The following is a 22569-nucleotide window of genomic DNA, read 5'->3' on the forward strand; positions in this document are numbered from 1 at the left end:
TTTGTAATTAATGTTACCTTTATTTTAAATGACTGCATTTTTTACATGGCACATTTCTCTATTTGATTGTTTTTGTTTTTGTGTAGATGGTTGTGAAGACCTTCATGGACATGGACCAGGATTCTGAAGAAGAAAAAGAGCTTTATCTAAATTTAGCTTTGCATCTTGCTTCAGATTTTTTTCTCAAGCATCCTGATAAAGATGTTCGCTTATTAGTAGCCTGCTGCCTTGCTGATATTTTCAGAATTTATGCTCCAGAGGCTCCTTACACATCTCCCGATAAACTAAAGGCAAGTACTGATTTAAAAAACTGCTAAGAATGATATTTTGAGTTCTGAAACTAAAAATGGCAGTTAAAAGTTTTAAAATAGTTTCTTTGGATTTTTTTTTTAAATTTGCTGTGGCAATCTTAAATTTTTCTTTAGAATTTTTACTTTTGAATGGTAATCTCTGATTTTCAGGATAAGTACATTTAATACTATATAATGGGCTGCGAGTGTGACCTTGAAGTAATGTTCTTGCCTAACATGCATGAAGCCCTGGGTTTTAATTCTTGGGTACCACATACACAGAAAAAGCCAGAAATGGTGCTGTGGCTCAAGAGGTAGAACACTACTCTTGATGAAAGCCCAAGGACAGTGTTCAGGCCCTGAGTTCAAGTCCTAGGACTGGCAAAGAAACAAATAATATGTCATCATTATCAGCTCTGTTTCTGTATCAGTTTGAGTCACTTTTTTTTCCTTTTGAGAATTTTCATTGAAGACCATGGTTGTCATTAGAAGTAAAATCCAGTAAAACCTGAATTAGAGCTAAACAAAAAATACCAAATGATTATAAGGCAAGGTAGAATTTTTAAATAGGGTAAAGAAAAGCAATTGGGGAAGCCAAGAGTTATAGAATGACTATCTCTAGGAAGATCAAATCACAAAGTGAAAAGGGGCAGACAGTTTTTGTTTAACAAATGGTGATGTTAGTTATGTGTCAGAAACTTTGTTTACAGTGTGGGAAAGGGAAAACAGTCATGAATCTTGAGGAACTTATTCATTTGATCAAGTCTGGCAGAATTCAACTATGGAAGGCCCAGAATGGTTTGGGATACTTGCCTTATATTCATATTGGTCAATGAATCTCAAGACAAGGGAAGTAGAGACAATATTTGACATTTAGAAGTTAAATTATAACATTTGTGAGTAATAACATGAGGTGGTTGTGTATTTTAGGTGAATAACTTTATTACTGATTGTTACCCACTAATTTGGAGATAGTTAAATGGCTTAAGGAATGATTATATTTGTTTAGGGTAGGTTGTGGCTCTTTCTCTTGGTATTCTTGTGAAGAGAATAGATTACTACTACACAACTTTGAGGGCACTGGGGTAATGGAAAGTCCTTCCCAAAAAATAGGTACAGATAATGTATGTATGTGTGTATGTGTGTATGTATATATGTATGTGTTTTTTTTTGACTTATAAGACAAGACACTTTATTTTTTTTTCTCTTTACAGAAATACTCTTTTTTTTTATTGTAATTAGTAAAAGGGTTACATGATATTTGCCAGATAGAAGGTGCATTAATTCACATACATTGATACCCTTTTATGTATGTGTTTTTTTTGTTGGTTGTGGGGCTTGAACTCGGCCTGGGCACTGTCTCAGCTTTTTCACTCAAAGCTAGAGCTCTACCACTTTGAGCCACAGTGCCACTTATCTTTTTTTTTTTGCTGGTAAATTATAAGAGTCTCACAGACTTTCTGCCCCAGCTGGCTTCAGACCTGGATCCTAATATCTCAGCCTACTGAGTAACTAGGATTACAAGAGTGAACCACTGGCCCTGGTTGTGTATCTGCATTTATATTAGAACAATTTATTGAATATTGAAGAGCTGAGATCAAATTACTGTCATTGATTATTTGCTAGTTAAATGTTTAATGTTTGCTTTTTAAATTATTGTTTCCTTTTTTTGGGGGAGGGCATTCCGGGGCCTTGAACTCAGGGCTTGAGCACTGTCCTTGAGCTTTCTCAAAGCTAGAGCTCTACCACTTGAGCCACAGCACCACTTCCGGCTTTTTTTTTTTTCCTGTGTGTGTAGTACCAAGGAGTCGAACCCGGGTCAAGCACTCTACCACTAGGCCAAACTCCCGGCCCTCTTTTTTTATTTTTTTGGTTAGTCCTGGGCTTGAACTCAGGGACTGAGTACTGTCCTTGGACTTTCTCAAGGCGAGAGCTCTACTGCTTGAGCCTCAGCACCACTTCTGGCTTTTTTTCTATGCATGTGGTACCGAGGAATCAATGTGGGTCTTAGTGCATGCTAGAAAAGTACTCTACCACTAGGCCAAACTCCCGGCCCCTGTTTGTTCTTTTTAAATAAAGCCTTTTCCCCCTTGGCATTTACTTAAATTTTTTTTTTCCATAAAGAAAATGCTTTATAGTTGTGGATATTTTCACTGTCATTTGATTAGCATCAAGTTCTGCTGTTGTGTTATATGTATTAGAAATTGTCATATCTCTTATCAATGTATTACTATCACCAACAAACCTACTTGGCTTATTACAAAGATTATAAACGTATTTATTGTTTCCATCTCCAGATAGAGTCAGTGTGCTATGTATACTACTGTACAATCTAGGAAGACATCATAGATTATATTACATAGTATTACTATCATAACAAACATTTTCTGTTTTTAATATTAAATTGTTATTATCTTTAGTCATACAAAGGAGCTTCAATTCACCTGTCAATATGAGTACAACATATCTTGATTATTTGCACCCTGTCCATTATTCTCCCCTGTCTATCCCAGCCCACCTAGTTCCTAAAGTTACCTGATTTCATTTTCACATATATACATTGATTATTATGCTTGTGTTTACCGACGCTTCTTCTTTCCTTTCCTGACTCTTACCTCTTGAGTTCTTTTCCACTCTCTTCAGGGAAGACATATTTCAGCTTCTTGGTATTCATTTGGTTAAACTGTTAATTGTTCAGAGGAGTTACAACATGGGAATCCACCTCTGTGTGTACTGTACTTTAGTCAGCTTGACTGGGTATAAATGAATATGGCTTTGTGATTTTTAATATATTTTTATAATTTAGACCTAACTTCCACATATGAGACAAGAAAAGCATCCTTTTCTTTTTGGGTCTGCCTTCTTTTACTAAACATAATTTTCTCTGGGTTTGTCATCCATTTCCCTGGAAATAACAATATTATTCTTTTATAGGTGAATATAATTCCCGATAGATGAATAAAATCTTACTCTATGTGTGTATGTATGTGTATGGGTGTATATACACACCAAGTCATTGGTTTTAGGACACCTGGGCTGTTTCCATAACTTAGCTATGGTGAACAGTACAGTAACAAACATGGATATATAAGTGTCTTTATTGTATCTAAATTGTAATCTTTTGGATGAATGTCCAAGAGTGGTATAACTGAATCATGGAGTAGTTCTTTGGTTAGCTTTTTTTAAAAGAACCTTCATGGTGCCTTACATAATGGTTTAAAGACTATTCTTTTGATAATATTTTTCTTTAAAAGCTACTCTGTTATTTACCTATTTCTTACTTAAAATGTGTGCTTAGTATTTTGCTTATAAGGAGACATTTTTCTCTCATTGATTGCTAACATACTTCCTTTGCAGAAAGTAGCTTTTATAATTTTTTTTATAAACTTCCCTACCTCCCCCCTCTTTTTTTTTTTTTTTTTTTAAGCTTTCAAAACATCACCCACATTCTTCTGAAACTCATTTTCTGGTAATTTGACTCAAAGTGATACTGAACTTGTCTTTGCCCAGGTACAACATGGGTAATGAAAACATCAAAAATGAGATAGGATTAGAATGAGAAAGGCAGGGGTGGGAGGAGAGTAATTAATTACAGTGATTTAATAGGATGGCTGACAAGTTGATTTCTAAAATGAACTTGTATATTTAGTATTTTAATTTTTTTCCCTTCGGTCAGTCCTGGGGCTTGAACTCATGGCCAGGGCACTGTCCTTGGGCTTTCCAAAGTCTAGCATTCTGCTACTTGAGCCACATCACCACTTCTGGCTTTTTCTGTGAATATGATACTGAGGAATCGAACCCAGGCCTTCATGCATGCTAGGTGAGCACTCTACCACTAGACCACACTCTGGCCCCCTATTTTAAAATTTTTTACTTAAGGTGTATTGCTTTTTTTTTTTTTTTTTTTTTTTTTGCCAGTCTTGGGCTTGAGCTCAGGGCCTGAGCACTGTCCTTGGACTTTCTCAAGGCTAGAACTCTACCACTTGAGCCTCAGGACCACTTCCGGCTTTTTCTATATATGTGGTACCAAGGAATCGAACCTGGGTCTTCGTGCATGCTAGGCAAGCACTTTAACCACTAGGCCAAACTCCCTGCCCAGGTATTGCATTTGGAAAAAAAAAACAAAAAACAATGTAAGGCCTTTTCAGGGTATTTTTTTTATTTCTAGCTTTAAAAATTTTATTTTCAGTGTGATGTATTCAGGGGTTACAGTTACATTCATTCATAAGTAGGGTTTTTTTTTTTTGTTTTTTTGTTTTTTTTTTTTGCCAGTCCTGGGCTTGAGCTCAGGGCCTGAGTGCTGTCCTTGGATTTTCCAAAGGCTAGCGCTCTACCACTTGAGCCTCAGCACCACTTCCAGCTTTTTTCTTTCTTTTTTTTTTTTTTTTTAAATGATCTTTACATTAGCATTTTGAGAAGCTTGGTTTCATTCTCGGAATTAATAACTTAGAGGAGGTTTCCAGATGTACTTTATTTATTTATTTATTTATTTATTTATTTATTTATTTATTTTTGCCAGTCTTGGGCTTGAGCTCAGGGCCTGAGCCCTGTCCTTGGACTTTCTCAAGGCTAGAGCTCTACCACTTGAGCCTCAGCACCACTTCCGGTTTTTTTCTATGTATGTGGTACCGAGGAATCGAACCCAGGTCTTCATGCATGCTAGGCAAGCACTTTAACCACTAGGCCAAACTCCCGGCCCCTACTTCCAGCTTTTTTCTATGTATGTGGTACTGAGGAATCGAACCCGGGTGTTCGTGCATGCTAGGCAAGCACTTTAACCACTAGGCCAAACTCCCAGCCCCATAAGTAGGGTATTTTTTAAAACATCTGATCTCAGTAGAATTTTTGGTATGTTGTTTTGTCACTGTCAATTTTATTTGAAATTTAAAATTTCCTAAGCTCTATTTTTACTAGATATATTTACCATACATTATACTGTTCAGGCAAACTTGTTTAGCTCTGTTACTGCAATATTTTAATTCTATCTATAGTATATTTTATTGACTTGAATTTTGTGGGGGAGGGCTATTTAACTTTCAAGGTAAAGATTGTTGTTTTCTTATATCATGTGATTGATTTTTTTTTGTTTGTTGTTGGTCCTGGGGCTTGAACTCAGGGCCTGAGCACTGTCCTTGGGCTTTCTTCAAGGTTAACGCTCTACCACATGAGGCACAGCACCGCTTCTGGCTTTTCTGTGTATGTGGTACCTAGGAATCAAGCTCTGGCCTTCGTGCATGCTAGGCAAGCACTCTACCACTAGGCCACACTCCTGGCTCTGATTTAGGTTTTTTTTTTTTAATTTTAAATAAATGGTAGTAATGTATGTAATGTTTTTCATATCAGGTTGTATTAGATATACTATGTTATATTGTGTGTATGTATGTGTATGAATGCATGCTGTATGCATATGTGTTGGTCTGGTGTTTGAACTTAGTGCATGAGTGCCATCCCCTCTTGAGTTTTTTTGCCCAAGACTACAATAGCACTTGAGCCACAGCTTTATTTTTGACTTTTTGATAGTTAAATTGGAAATAGGGGTTTCTTGGGCTTTACTTCCTTGGCTAGCTTGGAATCAAGATCCTCATCTCAGATTCCTGAGTAGTTTACAGTATTACAGGCAAGAGTCATTGGTGCCTGCCTTTGTTTACTTTGAAAATATATTTACTGATTAGCTGTAGTACTTTAATGCACATTTTCATTTACCATTTATATTATAAATACTTTTCTTTTCTTTTCTAAAGGATATATTTATGTTTATAACAAGGCAGTTGAAGGGGTTAGAGGATACAAAGAGCCCACAATTCAATAGGTATTTTTATCTACTTGAGGTAAGCAGTACATTATATCTTCAAGTGATGTTTTAAACTTTCTTTTGCATTTGTGTATTTTTATTCATTGAAATATTTACCATTCCCTTTTTTGACTTCATATTTTTAGAACATTGCTTGGGTCAAGTCATATAACATATGCTTCGAGTTAGAAGATAGCAATGAAATTTTTACCCAACTATACAGAACATTATTTTCAGTTATAAAGTAAGTTTGTTTTTTTCTTCAAATAAATTAAAAAAAATAAAAGTAATGATTTTTGTCTTACATGTCTATTTTAACCGATCATTAAGATAACTGATCATTGAGATCTAGGAATTATATCTTTATTCAAATATTTATTTGTATAGATATTTTTATAATGAATAAAACTTTTATATTTAAAGAATTACCGATTGGAAGCCTAATTTAGGTCTTTGGATAGTATCATTTTGGATATCATATTAATTCCTTCATATAAGTTGTGCAGCTTTTTGTATATTTAAAATTACTAGGATTTCAAATCTGTTAGGCTTTTAAAAATTTAAAACAATTGGGGCCGGGAGTTTGGCTTAGTGGTAGAGTGCTTGCTTAGCATGCATGAAGACCAGGGTTCGATTCCTTGGTACCACATACATAGAAAAAAAAGCCAGAAATGGTGCTGAGGCTCAAGTGGTAGAGCTCTAGCCTTGAGAAAATCCAAGGACAGTGCTCAGGCCCTGAGCTCAAGCCCAGGACTGCAAAAAAAAAAAAATTAAAACAATTGAAATTACATTTAATTTAATCATTTAAGTTATATATTTGATTAAAATTAGGGAAGGTAATACAGGAATGTAATTTAAATATATTTTGAATATACTATATTGTAAGATTTGGAGGAGAAAAGATCTGAATGAGTATATATATTTGTCATTTTGCCATCATTTAAGAAAGTATATTTGTTAGCCTCATCATATATATCTCAAATATACTTTATATCAAATATTTACTTTGAATTTCAGCAATGGCCACAATCAGAAAGTTCACATGCACATGGTAGACCTCATGAGCTCTATTATTTGTGAAGGTGATACAGTATCTCAGGAGCTTTTGGATACAGTTTTAGTAAATCTGGTACCTGCACATAAGGTATGTAATAGCATTGTATACTAAAATATGTCTATACTCCACTAATATGTTTATACCCAGAATTTGTGCTTATCTTATAAGCATAATTTGTTTTTTTAATCTTAGTTTTGGAGAATCTGCTGATATACTTACTGTTTAGTGTATATAAAACATCACGTTTATTAACTACTAGCTAAATGGAAAAGAAATAGTAAGTGTAATATCTGTGAAACAATTCAGTTTTGTATAGGATATACTTCAGAGAATGAGTCAGTAGTGAATTCAATGCTTCTGCATTGCTTTATTTGTTGATAGATGAAGCCAACTAGTACCTTAATTTAAAAAAGAGTAGATAGAGTGAAGAAATGAAAAGGGATGTCTACTAATTAACTAAGGGACAGTGGTTATATTGATGACAATATTTCTGCCTGCATGATGGCTAATTAAGATGTGATTATATGTTTGATTTTTATATGCATTTGTGTTTTGAGTTTTTAAAACAATGACCTCTTAGATAAGCAGCTGGAAATACACCTCTGTGATTTAGAAGGGGTCTGCGTTTAGGCAAGAGGCATAGTAATCACTATAAAAATGTCTTCATTTAACATCTTTCTGGAAGGATACCTTACTCTATATGTACATTGATGTAAATAAAATAATAGGAAGGTAATTGAAATAATCTTTTTTTTTTTTTTTTTTTTTGCCAGTCCTGGGCTTGAGCTCAGGGCCTGAGCACTGTCCTTGGACTTTCTCAAGGCTAGAGCTCTACCACTTGAGCCTCAGCACCACTTCTGGCTTTTTTCTATGTATGTGGTACCGAGGAATTGAACCCGGGTCTTCATGCATGCTAGGCAAGCACTTTAACCACTAGGCCAAACTCCCGGCCCCTGAAATAATCTTACAGTACAAAATTTCAAAACCAAATGAAAATAATTCAGTAATACTAAAAGGAGGCAGATGCTACCATAGTCAGATTAGAGTTCAAAAATTCATATTAGCTAAATGATACATACACATATTTATTAATGTATATGTTAGCACAAATGTACATAAACTAGTATATATACACATATAAAATACACATGTGTTCACACATAATACACATGCACATTTATATATGCTTATATGTTTAAATATGTACAAATGCAAATATATACACATACATATTAATATTTCTGTATTTATATATAACATAAATATATATAAATGTATGTATGAGTAAATACAACATACATGCGTATTTTATCAGTATATATAGTCAATATTGTGTGTGTATTTGAGTGTTTTGGGGGGTTATATATAAAAGGTATTTAGAGAATCTATGTGTATGTCAGGAAATTACACAGACACAAGTGATAGTGAAAATATGAACAATATAGCCCAGTATGTTTAACAATGATTTCCTAACAGCAAGGGTCTTCGTGTATGCTAGGCAAGCACTCTACCACTAGGCCAAACTCCCAGCCCCTGATGTCAGTCCTCTGACTGACATCTGATCATGAATCTAATCAAAATAGATTACAAATCTATTAAAATAGATTTCTAATACTTAATGTAAAATTGACATGGAGAAACAAATGATTTGTGTAGCCAAAATTATTTTGAAGAATAGAAAAGTGAAAAACTTGTATATCTTTCTGACTGTAATCAAATGATAAAGGACAAAGAAGCAATTGAGAATTTAAATGCATGTACAGTAATAAAGAATGGATTACAAATCATGGAGAGAGTAATAGGCTCTTTAGTAGTAGTTTAAAGGCTATTGACTACACATATGGAAAATAAGATTCTTTCATACCCTGAACAACAGTAGGTTATAGGATGGAATAAATATATCTGAAGAGCTAATTTAAAAAAATTTCATTTGAGATAAAAAAATCTTCACTGCTCAAATGAATTCTTAAAGACATAAATTCAAACCATATAAGAAAAGTCTGTTATGTTTGATTACATTAAGATAAAAACTTTAATATGAAGTAACACACCATAAACATTGTGAAAAGACAAATACAAGTTTATATTTATATTTATTTATTTATTTTTTGGCCAATCCTGGGCTTGAGCTCAAGGCCTGAGCACTGTCCTTGGACTTTCTCAAGGCTAGAACTCTACCACTTGAGCCTCAGCACCACTTCTGGCTTTTTTTCTATATATGTGGTACCAAGGAATCGAACCCGGGTCTTCATGCATGCTAGGCAAGCACTTTAACCACTAGGCCAAACTCCTGGCCCCTAGATTTATATTTATATATGTGATCAAGAAAGGATTAGTTTATAGAACCTTTTCTTTCTTTCTGCATTTTTTTTTTTCTTTCCAGTAATGGAGATTGAATTTAGGGCCTTTCCCTTGCTGGGCAAGCAGTCTATGATTTGAGTTACACGTTTAGTCCTTTGCTTTTAGTTTGTTTTGCAGGTAGGGTCTCTGACTACTCTGATTTTGAACGGTAGTCCTCCTACATTTACTCCCTGAATAACTACTTAGTCTGTAGTAAGAAATTACAGGACCAAGTAGCCCATTTGGAAAAGAAAAAAGAAAAATTCCACAAAATGACTCTTCATATGTATAAGGAGTCGTGTACAAGACGACATTTATACATTTATTTTTATTTTTGTATTGGTTATGGAGCTTGAATTCTGGGCCTGAGCACAGTCTCAGCTCAAGGTTACCGCCCTACCCCTTGATGCACAACATCACTTCTGGTTTTCTAGTGGTTAATTGGAAGTAAAGAGTCTCATAGACTTTAGTGTCCAAGGTGGCTTTAAACCGTGAACCTTAGATCTCAGCCTCCTGAGTAATTAGATTGTAGGTGTGAGCCACTGCACCTGACTTGTAAATTTATTTATATTCATGATTTCGGGGCTGAGTTGATGATATAGTATACTGTGTAGCAAAATAGTAAGCACTTAGAAATGACTGAAGTAATATGTCAGGTACATCTTAAAATATTAATTTAAATAAATACATAAATATATATATATATATTCCCCCTCCCCCACAATCCTGGGCTTAAGCTCAGGGCCTGAGCACTGTCCTTGGACTTTCTCAAAGTTAGAGCTCTACCGCTTGAGCCACAGCACCACTTCTGGCTTTTTCTATGTATGTGGTACCAAGGAATTGAACCCCCGGTGTTCATGCATTCTAGGTAAGCACTCTACCACTAGGCCAAACCCCTGGCCCAATTTAAAGATAATTTGACAGTGAATTTTTCGATGCTTTGATCTTGGACTTCCAGATACCCAGAATTGTATGTAATAAACTTACTTTATTAAAAAGAAAAGAAAGGATGGGATGGAGTCAAGGCTCATGTAGCAGAGAACTTGCTTTGTTTGCTTAAGGCCCAGTGTTAAAACCCTACTTTTTCCAAAGGGGAAAATGATGTATGTTTCCTACTTTGATCTCTGGAATGTCTCCAATCCCAAGTAGTGACCTCATTTTAGATCCTCTGTTCTGTTCTTTAACAGATTCTCTTAGAATAATGTCTTAAAGCATTTTTTTCCCTCAGATTAAAAAAAAATTTACCATTTAATTTCTTGTTGTGTGTCTGAGTTGTGCTTGATATGTTTGCTTTTCCACAGCTTTCCAAACTATCTCAGGTTCCTTGTTGCATCCACATGAAAACTTTGTCTGTTTTGCCCCTTCTGGATCTACTGAGTAGCAACCGGGGTTTGTGCACAAATGAACTGATTTGAATTTGAAATTAGACTTTGTATTTAGGAAGACTATTCCTCCTCTTATCTAATAAATATTTATAGATCATTTCTATTTGGTTTTCATTCTGTTTCAAACAATATCTGAAGAGAATATTATTGTTCTTGCTTGGAAAGGTTTTTGTGAGCTAGTAGGCCAGATTGTCCTAAGAAAATTGTCATTAATTTTTTATATGTAGTTTTCCCATTCTTTACTCGAGTATCCTTCTTGATTTCTTATATAGTTTTTTCATTTCTTTACTCAAGAGTACAGATAATGTTTTGCTTTTCATAGAAATACAGAATTGTGTGTATAGTATAGAACATAGAACTCAGTGGTAAAGTATGTGCCTAGTTAGTGTGTGTGAAATTCTGGGTTTGATTCTCAACACCATAAACTAAACAAAGCATCGTGTGTGTGTGTGTGTGTGTGTGTGTGTTTGTGTGTGAGTGATAATGTACATATTGGTTATGTTTTTCAGAATTTAAACAAGCAAGCATATGATTTGGCAAAAGCTTTACTGAAGAGGACAGCTCAAGCTATCGAGCCATATATTACCAATGTAAGTCTTGTTACTGTTTTTCAGAAATATCTGGCTAAAAATGTAAAGACTCTTCGAAGCAAAGTTTCGGCAAGAATTACCTGCCTCTTAGTTTCTGCTTTTGCTTTAATGAGTAATGTTTTTTTGCTCCTTTCTTAAATTAACCTTGGTTATTTTCTGGAAGGTTCTCATTTTCTTTGTTCATTCACTTGCTTCTGTCATATTTTCTAGGAAGTACAAGAGGTTGTATTTGAGTTGGCAAGATACACCATTATATTATTAGAACATGGAACTTTTTATTATCCAGAGAAATTGCTTACTGCCTGTTGGATTTTAAATTGATTGTGACAATAAGAAGATAAGAACCAGTGTCATAACCTAGAATCTGAAAATAAGTGTATCGGATAGTAGCAATTTGGTAAAACTAAGTTACTTTCCTAACTTTGTAATACAAGTATGTAACTTTGCAATATAAATGTACTTGCAGACAGCATGGAGAACTCAATGCTGTTGGTCAGGCGAAGGGTTGTAGGATGGGAAATAGATTGTGTGGAGACTGGTGAGGGTGGGTTGGGCTGATGGGAAGGATGAAGGAGTTTCAATACTGTTGAAATAGCTCATTTGTAACTGTGAAAGCAAAACAGTGAAACTTTTTTTTTGAGAGCAGGGAGAGTGATAGAGGGGGAAATTGATTGGAATACACTGGAGATATAACAGTGAAACGTTACTCTGTATAAGGAATATACGTTACCAACAAAAGTTAACTCTTCTATTATCTCAGAGATACCCATTTTGAGAGAAAGGGAGATTTGCAATGAAATGAGAACATTAAATTTCCAGTTGTGCTTATTTATAGTTGACTTTTTTTTAAAGAAGTATATTTTAGCCTCTAGATTCACTGCAAATTGCTTTGGGTAAATTTTATTTTCATCTCCACAGTTCTGTTGAGTTGCACCACTCCAGGTGAACTCACTCCAGTGTATTCCATTGGAATAGTGCCCCTCGGAATGCAAGTTTAGAAAGCAGTGTGAATAGCCTCTGGAATTAACTGTTCTGTCTTTCTACCTTCCTTCTGTTTTCAGTCACATCAAAACAAAGAAAGGATCTGTCTTCTTTAAAGAGCAAGGAAATTTTTTAGAATTATGTATTTAATTCTTCTGTAGTCCATTGAAGGACAGATTTTCTTATAGTGTATAAACATTTAAAGTCAGTTTGTGAGCAACCATGAAAAGATGTACTTTGAAAAGCAATATAAAATCAAACAAGTACTTTGATAGATCCTTAATTTTGTCTCTGGCTTACAGACTCACAGACCCAAATTTAAACATTAGATTGAATTAGTTGCCCTCTGCCTTTACTTTGCTTGGGGTATCTGAATGACCCTTTCATGGCCCAGTAAAGCACACTTGATGAGCTCCTCCTGGTGGTCATTAATTAAACCGATTCTGCCAATCCTTATTTTGATGTTCTTTTCTGGTAAAAAAAGGAAAGAACACCATACCTTTTTTTATATCTCTTCTAGGATTGGAGAAAATATTTGATTGGCCTGATTAAAGAAAAGTGATTAAAACCATATTTAATTGGAGGTATTACAGTTAGATTTATTATACTATTCTCATCAGTTTTGAGGTATGCTTGAAAAAATTTGTAATAAATGTTAAAGAAGACAGGAAATATTTTTTTTTCTTTTTTTCTTTTCTTTTTTTGCCAGTCCTGGGCTTGAGCTCAGGGCCTGAGCACTGTCCTTGGACTTTCTCAAGGCTAGAGCTCTACCACTTGAGCCTCAGCACCACTTCCGGCTTTTTTCTATGTATGTGGTATCGAGGAATCGAACCTGGGTCTTCATGCATGCTAGGCAAGCACTTTATCCACTAGGCCAAACTCCCGGCCCGACAGGAAATATTTTTAATAGTTCCATATTGCTAAAAATATGTGTGAAAACTTTCCCTAGGACTTACAATTTATGTTCATTTTTTGCTGTTTTTGTCTATAGAGTTACACAGTACAAGTCTACAGTTTCTTGTTTTATTTGGTCAGAAGTAAAGAGAATGGGGGAAGGGCAAGAGACTTGTAAAATGATCCTAGCATAACACTTTGACTAATGTCCCTACTTGTTTTCTTCTTCCTTTGCTTCTCTTCTCCCTTTCTCTCCCTCCTTTTCCCTCCCTCCTTCCCCTTTCTTCCTCTTTCTTTCCCTTTCCTCTTCCCTCTCTTTTCTTTTCTCTTTTCCCCCTGTTGCCCCCCTCCTTTCCTTCTCTATCCTTCCCTTCCTCCTTCCCCTCTCTAGGAGTGTATGTTGGGGTATGTATGTGTGGGTGAAACAAAATCTTTCTATGTAGCTAGCTTAGGCAGTATGGTCTACCCTTGCTGGCTTTAAACTTCAGATCTTCCTGTCTCAGCCCCCCCTAGTGTTGAGATTACAGGCATGTACCACTATGCTCAGCGCTTCCTTTCTTGTCTTTTGCTTTATTTGAGGGCTAAAGAAGCCATTGAGAACAATTTTTTTTTCCTCTTTCAATCTCTTAGAAGTGTAAGCCCATGTAACTATGTGTAAAATTACTTTTAAAAATGCTGGTTCTATGACATCGCCCCATTTGTAAGAATATGGAAAGACTTAGAAAAAAATCATACTAAGTTAAGTAAGCCAGACTCAAAGGAACATAGGCCCAATAGTCTCCCTCATTTGTCATAATCAGTAAAAACCTTGGGCTCTCCTAGCAGAGATTTACAATAGAACAAAATCTAGAGACATGAGGCCAAATAGTACGACACTAAATGTAAGGACCTCCAGGATAAGGAAACAAAAGCCGTATAATGAGTGACTGTTGTCCTTAATGTACTATGGTATCGCTCATCTCTTTTGCCATCCCTTGGTTATCTCATATTTGTTACAATATTTCACCTTGTTATCTGATATATTTTATATGTGCTTAATTGGTTATTTGAAATTGTATAGGGAAGGGGGGAAATCAAGATAAGCAGGGGGAGGGTGGGAGGGAAATGGGGACCATATCATGAGAAAGGTTATCAATGTTTGTGAAGTTATGCACCTTCTATCTGGTGAAAGTAATGTAACCCTTTATTAATCACAATAAAAAATTACTTAAAAAAAATGCTTGTTCTAGGATTTTGGCCCTGTCCTTCTTTGCTCAAGGCTAGGCTACCTGAGCCACAGTGCTACTACACTCTGTATTTTTCTGACTAGTTTAATAGAGATAAGAGTCTCACAGACTTCTGCCCTGTTTGGCTTTGAACTGTGATCCTCAGATCTCAGTTTCCTGATTAGCTAAGATTATAGGTGTGAGCTTCCAGTACCCAGCCAATTTTTTTTTAAAGTTACATTAAAAAAAAGCTTTGGGGCCGGGAGTTTGGCCTAGTGGTAGAGTGCTTGCCTAGCATGCATGAAGTCCTGGGTTCGATTCCTTGATACCACATACATAGAAAAAAGCCAGAAGTGGTGCTGTGGCTCAAGTGGTGCTGTGGCTCAAGTGGTGCTGTGGCTCAAGTGGTAGAGCTGTAACCTTAAGAAAGCCCAAGGGCAGTGCTTAGGCCCTGAGTTCAAGGCCCAGGACTGGGGGGCGGGGGGCGTTGCAAATGATAATTGCTATCTTTAAAACTGGTTGATAATAAGATAGATAATTAAAATTTTGCCTTTTACAGCATTTTAAAATAGACTTGCCTTTTATTTTTTTGCCAGTCCTATGCCAGAGACAGCCGGCAACGAATGGGGGTTCCTGACTTAGGGGGTAGGGACTTGGAAAAGAAGAAGATAAGAAAAAGATGGGGTCGGGAGGACTACAGCTCAAGTCAGCAGCCCAAGACTTCAGCCTGAGGGGAAGACTATAGCCTAAGGCTGTGAGCTTAAGACTGTAGTCTTGTTTATTTCAAGTTCCAACCTTCTTAAAACCAGAAAACCTGCCAGGGGTTACATTCATACAAAACAGCAATCAAGTCTCAAATAGGTTAAATGAGAAGTGATTGACATAGCCCAAAGCCATCATGATAACACCTTACTTCCTTGTGTACTCAATTGTGCAGGTCCAAGGTCACTCTGACCTCATGCTCAGTCCCTAACAGTCTTGGGGCTTGAACTCAGGGCCTGAGCACTGTCCTTGGGCTTTTTCTTCAAGGCTAGCACTCTGCCACTTGAGCCACAGCACCATTTCTATCTTTTTCTATGTATGTGGTACTGAGGAATTGAACCTGGGTTTTCGTGCGTGCTAGGCAAGCGCTCTACCCCTAGGCCAAACTCCTGGCCCTAGACTTGTCTTTTTATTGCAATGGTATATTCATACATAGCCTATTTGAAAAGAGATGCTTACTTGACCTTTATCTATCGTCTCTAGCCATTGTCTGGTATACATTTGTGGATTCTCATAGCCCTTGCAATATTCCATTGCAATGGAATCTGCTGTAGGTGACAGTACTAGTCTGCTCTGGTTACTATAACAAAATGGTATGGATTGCTTTGTTACGTGTTCTGGAGATATGACGTCCAAGGTAAGGACACCAGCTCAGTCATGTTAGGTCATTCTCTAGTGAAGCTCATTGTCTTACAGGATAAATTAGTAACTGGCAAAAAAAAAAAGCTTCTTAAAAAAAAAGTTGCTTGCATTAGAAGTAGAATTAGAACTATGTTACTAGTGTTTGAACACAGATTTGCCTTTCAGAGGCAGATGTTTACCACTTGAACCATGCCCATATTCCTGTTTTTACTTTATTTTTCAGATTGGGTCTCATGTTTTAGTCTGAGGCTAACCTCAGATTTGGATCTTTCTGTTACTCCTTTATAGGTAGAATCACAAGTATTCCCCACTGTTACTAGCTTATTGATTGAGATGGAGTTTTACTAACATTTTAAAATAGTCTAGTGTCAAACTGTGATATTTCCAAACTCTACCTCCTCTGTAGTGGGATTATAGATGTTCCTGACCCACAAGACTGTATTAAAAAAGTAGAATTGTCTTCTACTATGAGGTTTAAAAAATGTTTTTACATGTGTATTTATGTGTATATATGTATGTAAGCATATATATATATATTTTTTTTTTTTTTAAGGAGAAAGCATTTCTTTCTCTTTTTTTGCTGTTCCTGGGACTTGAACTCAGGGCCTGAGCACTGTCTTGGGCTTTCTCAAGGCTAGCGCTCTACCGTTTGAGCCATAGCACTTAGGGAATTTTTTTTCTATGTATGTGGTACCAAGGAATCGAACCCGGATCTTTGTGCATGCCAGGCAAGCACTCTACCACTAGGCCAAACTTCAGGTTCATAAGCATATGTTTTTGAGAGAGGGTCTTGCTAAGAAGCCCAGGTGAGTGTTGAAATCATGATCTTCCTTACATACACTTTCAAGGGCTGGGATTACAGTTGCATACCATAGTGCTCAGGTTGAAAACTTTGCAAGCTGCTGTTTCCCATGTGCTAAGATGAAGAAAATGTTATCATGCCATAAATTTATTGATCTAGTGAGGTGATTAAGGCATTGTATTAGAGTTCTCTGGAGACACAGAACTATGTGAAGAAATTTATTAAGGGAATTAGTACATATTGTTGTGTAGGCTGAGGATGTTTTATATAGCTAAAGGAACAACGAAGTAGTGGTTTAACTCTCAGCCCAAGGCTACAGTCCTGAGAGCTCAAAGGAGACTATTGCTGTAAGTCTGGGTTTAGTTTTAGTACCTAAGGACAAAGAAGGATTCTCCAGCTTAAGAAGGTAGTGGGCCTCCAGTCAATTTGATGGTGCCTGTGTCCATTGAGAACATTGTCCCCCACTTACAATTCCATAAACTTAGTGTCTTTAGAAATAATAACTTTACCAGCAGTGCAGGTATTTCTTGATTTAGTCAAGCTGGCACTAAAATTAGCTGACACAAACCAAATGTAGTATTATAATGGAGAGCAAAATATATTTGGAAGATAAAGTTTATTCATTAATTGATAACTCATTACTAATGACTGTCTCATGTTGTGTGCAAGATGAATTCCATGTGTTATATAGCCTACAATTTCACCTTTTTAGAAAATATTATGATGTGTCTTGACTTGTATAATAAATAGTTTGGTTAATGATAGTTAAACACTATTTTATCTGTGGTGTTTCTACTAATTTTTTTTTCTCCTTTACAGTTTTTTAATCAGGTTCTGATGCTTGGGAAAACATCTATCAGTGATTTGTCAGAGCATGTTTTTGACTTAATTTTGGAACTCTACAATATAGATAGTCATTTGCTGCTCTCCGTTTTACCCCAGCTTGAGTTTAAATTAAAGGTAACTATTTAAAAATAATATAGTTCTTTCAGTCAGGTTAGTAAAGAATACTACTTGTGCCTTTTAAATTCTTTATAATAATTTTACCTGAGTCAAACAATTGAGGGACTATTACCATTATTTTACATGTATGCCTGTATATCTCTAATGTCTGGCATATGCTTAACAGGTAACAGGCACCAAATCAGGATAACATTTTCCTTCATATATGTTTTTCTAGATTAATTATAGGATTTGGATAACATTTTGCATTGAGTTTATATTTGCATTGAGTTTCTCTTGTGTGTATGTGTTTGTGTGTGGGTGTGTGTGTATGAATATGTATGAATATATATTTTCATATATATTTTCCGCTTCCCTTTCACCCTTCCCCTTTCCCTTCCCCTCTCCCTTTCCCCCTCCCCCTTCCCCCTTTTCCTTCCCCCTCCTCCCCCTCCCCTTCCTTCTCCCCCCTCCCCTTCCTTCTCCCCCACTCCCCTTTGCGCTTTCCCCTTTCCCTTCCTCTTTCCTTTTCTTTTTGTTGGTCATGCGGCTTGAACTCTGGGCCTGGACATTGTCCCTGAGCTTTTCAAGGCTACAGCCCTACCACTTGAGCCACAGCACCACTTCCTATATTTTTTTTTTTATTGTTACTATAATGTCCAAAGGGGTTACAGCTATGTAAGTCAGGTAATGAATACATTTCTGTTTTGGACAGTATTACTTCAGTTGTCTTAATAATGAATGCTCTACACTGTCTCTGGAACTGAAGCTTCCATCAGAGACAGTGGAGAAGGAACACATCTACCATCTTGTCCAATATCCACTGGCTGATAAGTAACTTCAGAAGGTTGTAGGTAGAAGAATGGAGTAAGACCAGCCAGGAGACTGAGGAACACCCCTAGCCATTGTCGTGGTAGACAACGTGCCAGGGCCTGGTAGTGAGACTTTCTTCCAGTTTTTCCATCCTGTTCCTACCTATAAATTTTATAGCTTATTTTCAACATTACATCTAGCGAGTAAGCTTGTATTTTCAAGTCATAGTTGATGGCAGTTCTCTTGATCTGATTGGGCTAGAAAAATAATTTAACACTCATTATTCACTTAATTTTCTTTTTTAAACCCAGTACCATGGTTGGAACTCATTGTCTTCCACTTATTAGACAAATGTTCTAGAGCCCTTTTCATGTTTGTTTTTGAATGTGGCTTTTCATCTTTGGAACTAGTCTCTTAACTGTAGTTCTTCCAGAATGCCTACCAAGTAACTGGATTATAGGTGTGTGTCACACACCAGTCTCCCAAATGCTTTCTTCATTAATATGCTTTTGTTCCTAAGTTTGTTTACTTTTTTTTTTTTTTTTTTTTTGCCAGTCGAGGGCTTGAGCTTAGGGCCTGAGCACTGTCCTTGGACTTTCTCAAGGTTAGAGCTCTACCACTTGAGCCTCAGCACCATTTCTGGCTTTTTTTCTATGTATGTGGTACCGAGGAATCGAACCCGGGTCTTCATGCATGCTAGGCAAGCACTCTACCACTAGGCCAAACTCCCGGCCCCGTTTGTTTACTTTTTATATAGTGAAGACTCATGCACTCTTTAGGGATCATATTATTATTCCTTTGACATGAAGCTGTTAAAGTGAGTTTCATTGGTAGAATTAGAGAATATATTTTCTCTTTAAAATTTTTTTTTTGGGGGGGGACTGGAGTTTGGCCTAATGGTAAGAGTACTTGCCTAGCATGCACGAAGACCTGGGTTCAATTCCTCAGTACCACACACACAGTATTAAGCCAGAAGTGATGCTGTGGCTCAAGTGGTAGAGCCCTAGCCTTGAGAAAATTCAGGGACAGTGCTCAGGCCCTGAGCTCAAGCCCAGGACTGTCCAAAAAAAAAAAAAAAAATAGGGTGGGGGGGGGGCTCAAACTTTGGGTCTCTGAGCTCTTAAGCCATGCTGCCACAGTGTCCTTTCTGGTTTTCTGGTGGCTAATTGGAGAAAAGAGTCTCACAGACTTTTGTGCCCAGGCTGGCTTTTTCTTTGGTGATACTGGGTTTTGAAGTCATAGCTACCCAGAGTAGTATTTTTTTTTTTTTTTTAATCAGTCATGGAGCTTGAACTCTGGGCCTGGACGCTGTCCCTGGGCTCTTTGGCTCCAGGCTAGTACTCTACCACTTAAGCCACAGCAACACTTCTGGTTTTCTGGCAGTTTATTGGACATAAGAGTCTCACGAACTTTAGTGCCCAGGCTGGCTTTGAACTGCCATTCTCAGATCTCAGCCTCCTGAGTAGTTAGGATTACACGTGTGAGTCATTGGCATCTGGCTCAGAGTAGTTCTTTAATTATTTATATATAGTATTTCTCATTTCTAAAAATTTTGATTTATCATTTTCAAATTAAATAGTTAATGGATAGTTAATAGATACTCTAAATAACTAAATAATTATTCTTGTTTTATTTTGGAGCATACTTTTGGTATATACTTTTTCAAGTGAGTCATTTGATTAACTGGCCTCCCTTTCCCTCTATTAATGTGGCTAGCAATTTTGGTGAGGCGAGGCGGTCACACATCTAATTACTTTGTTGGTTTATCTGATTTTTCTCTAGTAATACTATAAAGTAAATGCTATGTGCATTTTCCTACACACTATGAGAAATATAAAGATAAGGAATTTATCATCCCTGCTTTCAGCCAACTTAACATCTAGTATGGGAGGAAGAGGAAAAAAAAATCCAGATCTAATAAGAGGCCAGATATTATAAGTGTCGTAAGAAATGCAAACAGGATACAATTGAAGCAAAGAAAACAGCATGCAGAAGCACATAGAGGTAGGAAGGTGCTGGGTGAATATGTGGAACACAATTATAGTAGCTTAAACTTTATAGTAGCTAACATAAAGGTTAAATCAGTCCTGGCCATAGATAGTAGGGCATTCACTTGTAGAGCTTAGTAGATTTTCCTGTATTAAATATAATAAAATCAAGGCATCAGGTATTTCTTTGAAGCTTAAGAAGTGATTCTAAATGTATAGCCAGTGCTGAGTATTTATTTAGAGGAATATAAAGATTTATTAGTACTTACTATAGGGGTTATTGAATGCTAGCTTGAGACATTGCTTATGAAGTAAGTAGAACCCGGGTGTGTTGGCTCACGCCTGTAATCCTAGCTGCTCAGGAGGGTGAGCTCAGAGGATCACTGTTCAAAGCCAGCCCAGGCTCGAAAGACTGTGACTCTTATCTCCAGTTAACCTCTAGAAAATGGAAGTGGGGCCATGGCTCAAGGGGTAGGGTGGTAGCCTTGAGGTAAAGAGCTCAGGGGTAGCGCCCAGGCCCAGAGTTCAAACCCCATGACCCATTCCTCCCCCCCCCCAAAAAAAAAGTAAGTAGAGTTTCATCCATAGCACCTTGATTTTTAGTGCTACTTGATGGACACAGTTGCCACACTTTGTGTTCTAGCCAGACGTTGTGATTTCCTTATTCATTTAACTCATTGTGTTATTTGTTGGTAGCACTCAGCTAAAAAATAAAAATGAGTTTTCACCCCCAGGGTGAAAATTGAATTGCCTGCAATTCAGTATATAAAACAGAAATTCTAACTTTTACATATGTCAGGTGTTACAGCTATGCTTTTGAACTTTAGGAATCTGGTGTATATAGATTAACTGACTCTCCAATTGGGAGCTAAGTTATAATCAGACTGAGTTCTGTGTTTATTATAGGCCCGTTGCGTACAATATTTTTCTTTAGAGCCTCATTTTTAAAAGATATTTTAGTAGGTTTTCAATTTGAGATTGAATGGAATAAATTGTAGAAGGGAGTCTATCAGTTAATTAGATTTTTGAGACATTTTTATGTAGGAGGTACTGTTTTAATGTAATTTGAGATAATTAGATCATTTATTATAGCATTTAATTTTGTGAACAGTACAGTGAGCATTTTTATGTAATTTATGTAGTTTATCAATTGGAGTTCATGTAAGGTTTTCTGTGATTGGAGAATAAGGAAACTCAGGATAGGTTATGTTGTGAATTTCTACCTCATAGTTTAAAAAGTATTTGTGCTTTGTTTTAGAGCAATGATAACGAGGAACGACTTCAAGTTGTTAAACTGCTGGCAAAGATGTTTGGGGCAAAGGATTCAGAATTGGCTTCTCAAAACAAACCACTTTGGCAGTGCTACTTGGGAAGGTATACGACTGGTTTCTTGGTTAAAAGCAATACACATTTGTATTTACTTGGATAATTTTTTTCTTAGCTTATATTATTATGAGAGGAGTTCTTTGTTCTATCTCTGTGTTCTATGCATGTTCATTATGTATTCCAATCATTTTCACTATCTCTATCACTGTACTCATGCTTCTTTCTCCCTTCTAAAACAAATTCAGCTGGGTTCATTTCCTATATTCATGTTTTATTTTCATAGTTACAAATGCCTTTTTGACAGTATTTACTCTTCTTTCTCCTTGGTAGCCATATGTTTTTTTTTTTTTTAAAGAATTTATTAACGTTGACTTTTACATCATATTTTAAATGACAAGTTTATGTTTTTTTTTAAATAACACCATCCACATTTAAACTATGTTCTTTAAAAATCATAAAAATGAAGGGTTTGGGCCTAGAGTATGGCCTAGTAGTAGAGTGCCCAGGCTCTGAATTCAAGCCCCAGGATTAGGGGGCAAAAAAAAAAAAAAGGTTTTATATATGGAAATTTTGTATGTTGATGATTGTTGTATTTAAAATTTCCTTTTATCTTTGCAACTGTTACCCTGTTTTTAAGATACTTCATTTTAAAAACTACCTCAATTATTAACGAATGCAAAACTTACTTTTATTTATTTATTTATTTATGCATTTATTTATTTATGTATTTATATACTTACTTACTATATTTATTTATTTAT

The 22569-nt window shown here is 36.2% G+C and overlaps 1 protein-coding gene across 6 annotated transcripts in view; it reads left to right on the forward strand.

Annotated features, from left to right (window-relative positions):
* Pds5b (PDS5 cohesin associated factor B) overlaps positions 1–22569 on the forward strand; it is a 167381-nt gene that overhangs the window by 47270 nt on the left and 97542 nt on the right. For 5 of the 6 annotated variants that reach the window (XM_090342241.1, XM_090342242.1, XM_090342246.1 and 2 more), the window contains exons 3-9: positions 87–290; positions 6032–6118; positions 6228–6325; positions 7099–7225; positions 11373–11453; positions 17559–17699; positions 21741–21856. In XM_090342241.1, coding sequence (XP_090198367.1) covers positions 87–290; positions 6032–6118; positions 6228–6325; positions 7099–7225; positions 11373–11453; positions 17559–17699; positions 21741–21856 — 854 coding nt within the window. Of the gene's footprint in view, positions 1–86; positions 291–6031; positions 6119–6227; positions 6326–7098; positions 7226–11372; positions 11454–17558; positions 17700–20358; positions 20499–21740; positions 21857–22569 lie in introns of those variants that run through there. The other variant, XM_090342247.1, reaches the window with a different exon arrangement.

The sequence above is a fragment of the Megascapheus bottae genome, chromosome 11 (assembly GCF_031878675.1).
Source record: "Megascapheus bottae isolate mThoBot1 chromosome 11, mThoBot2.hap1, whole genome shotgun sequence".
NCBI classification, from domain to species: Eukaryota; Metazoa; Chordata; class Mammalia; order Rodentia; family Geomyidae; genus Megascapheus; species Megascapheus bottae.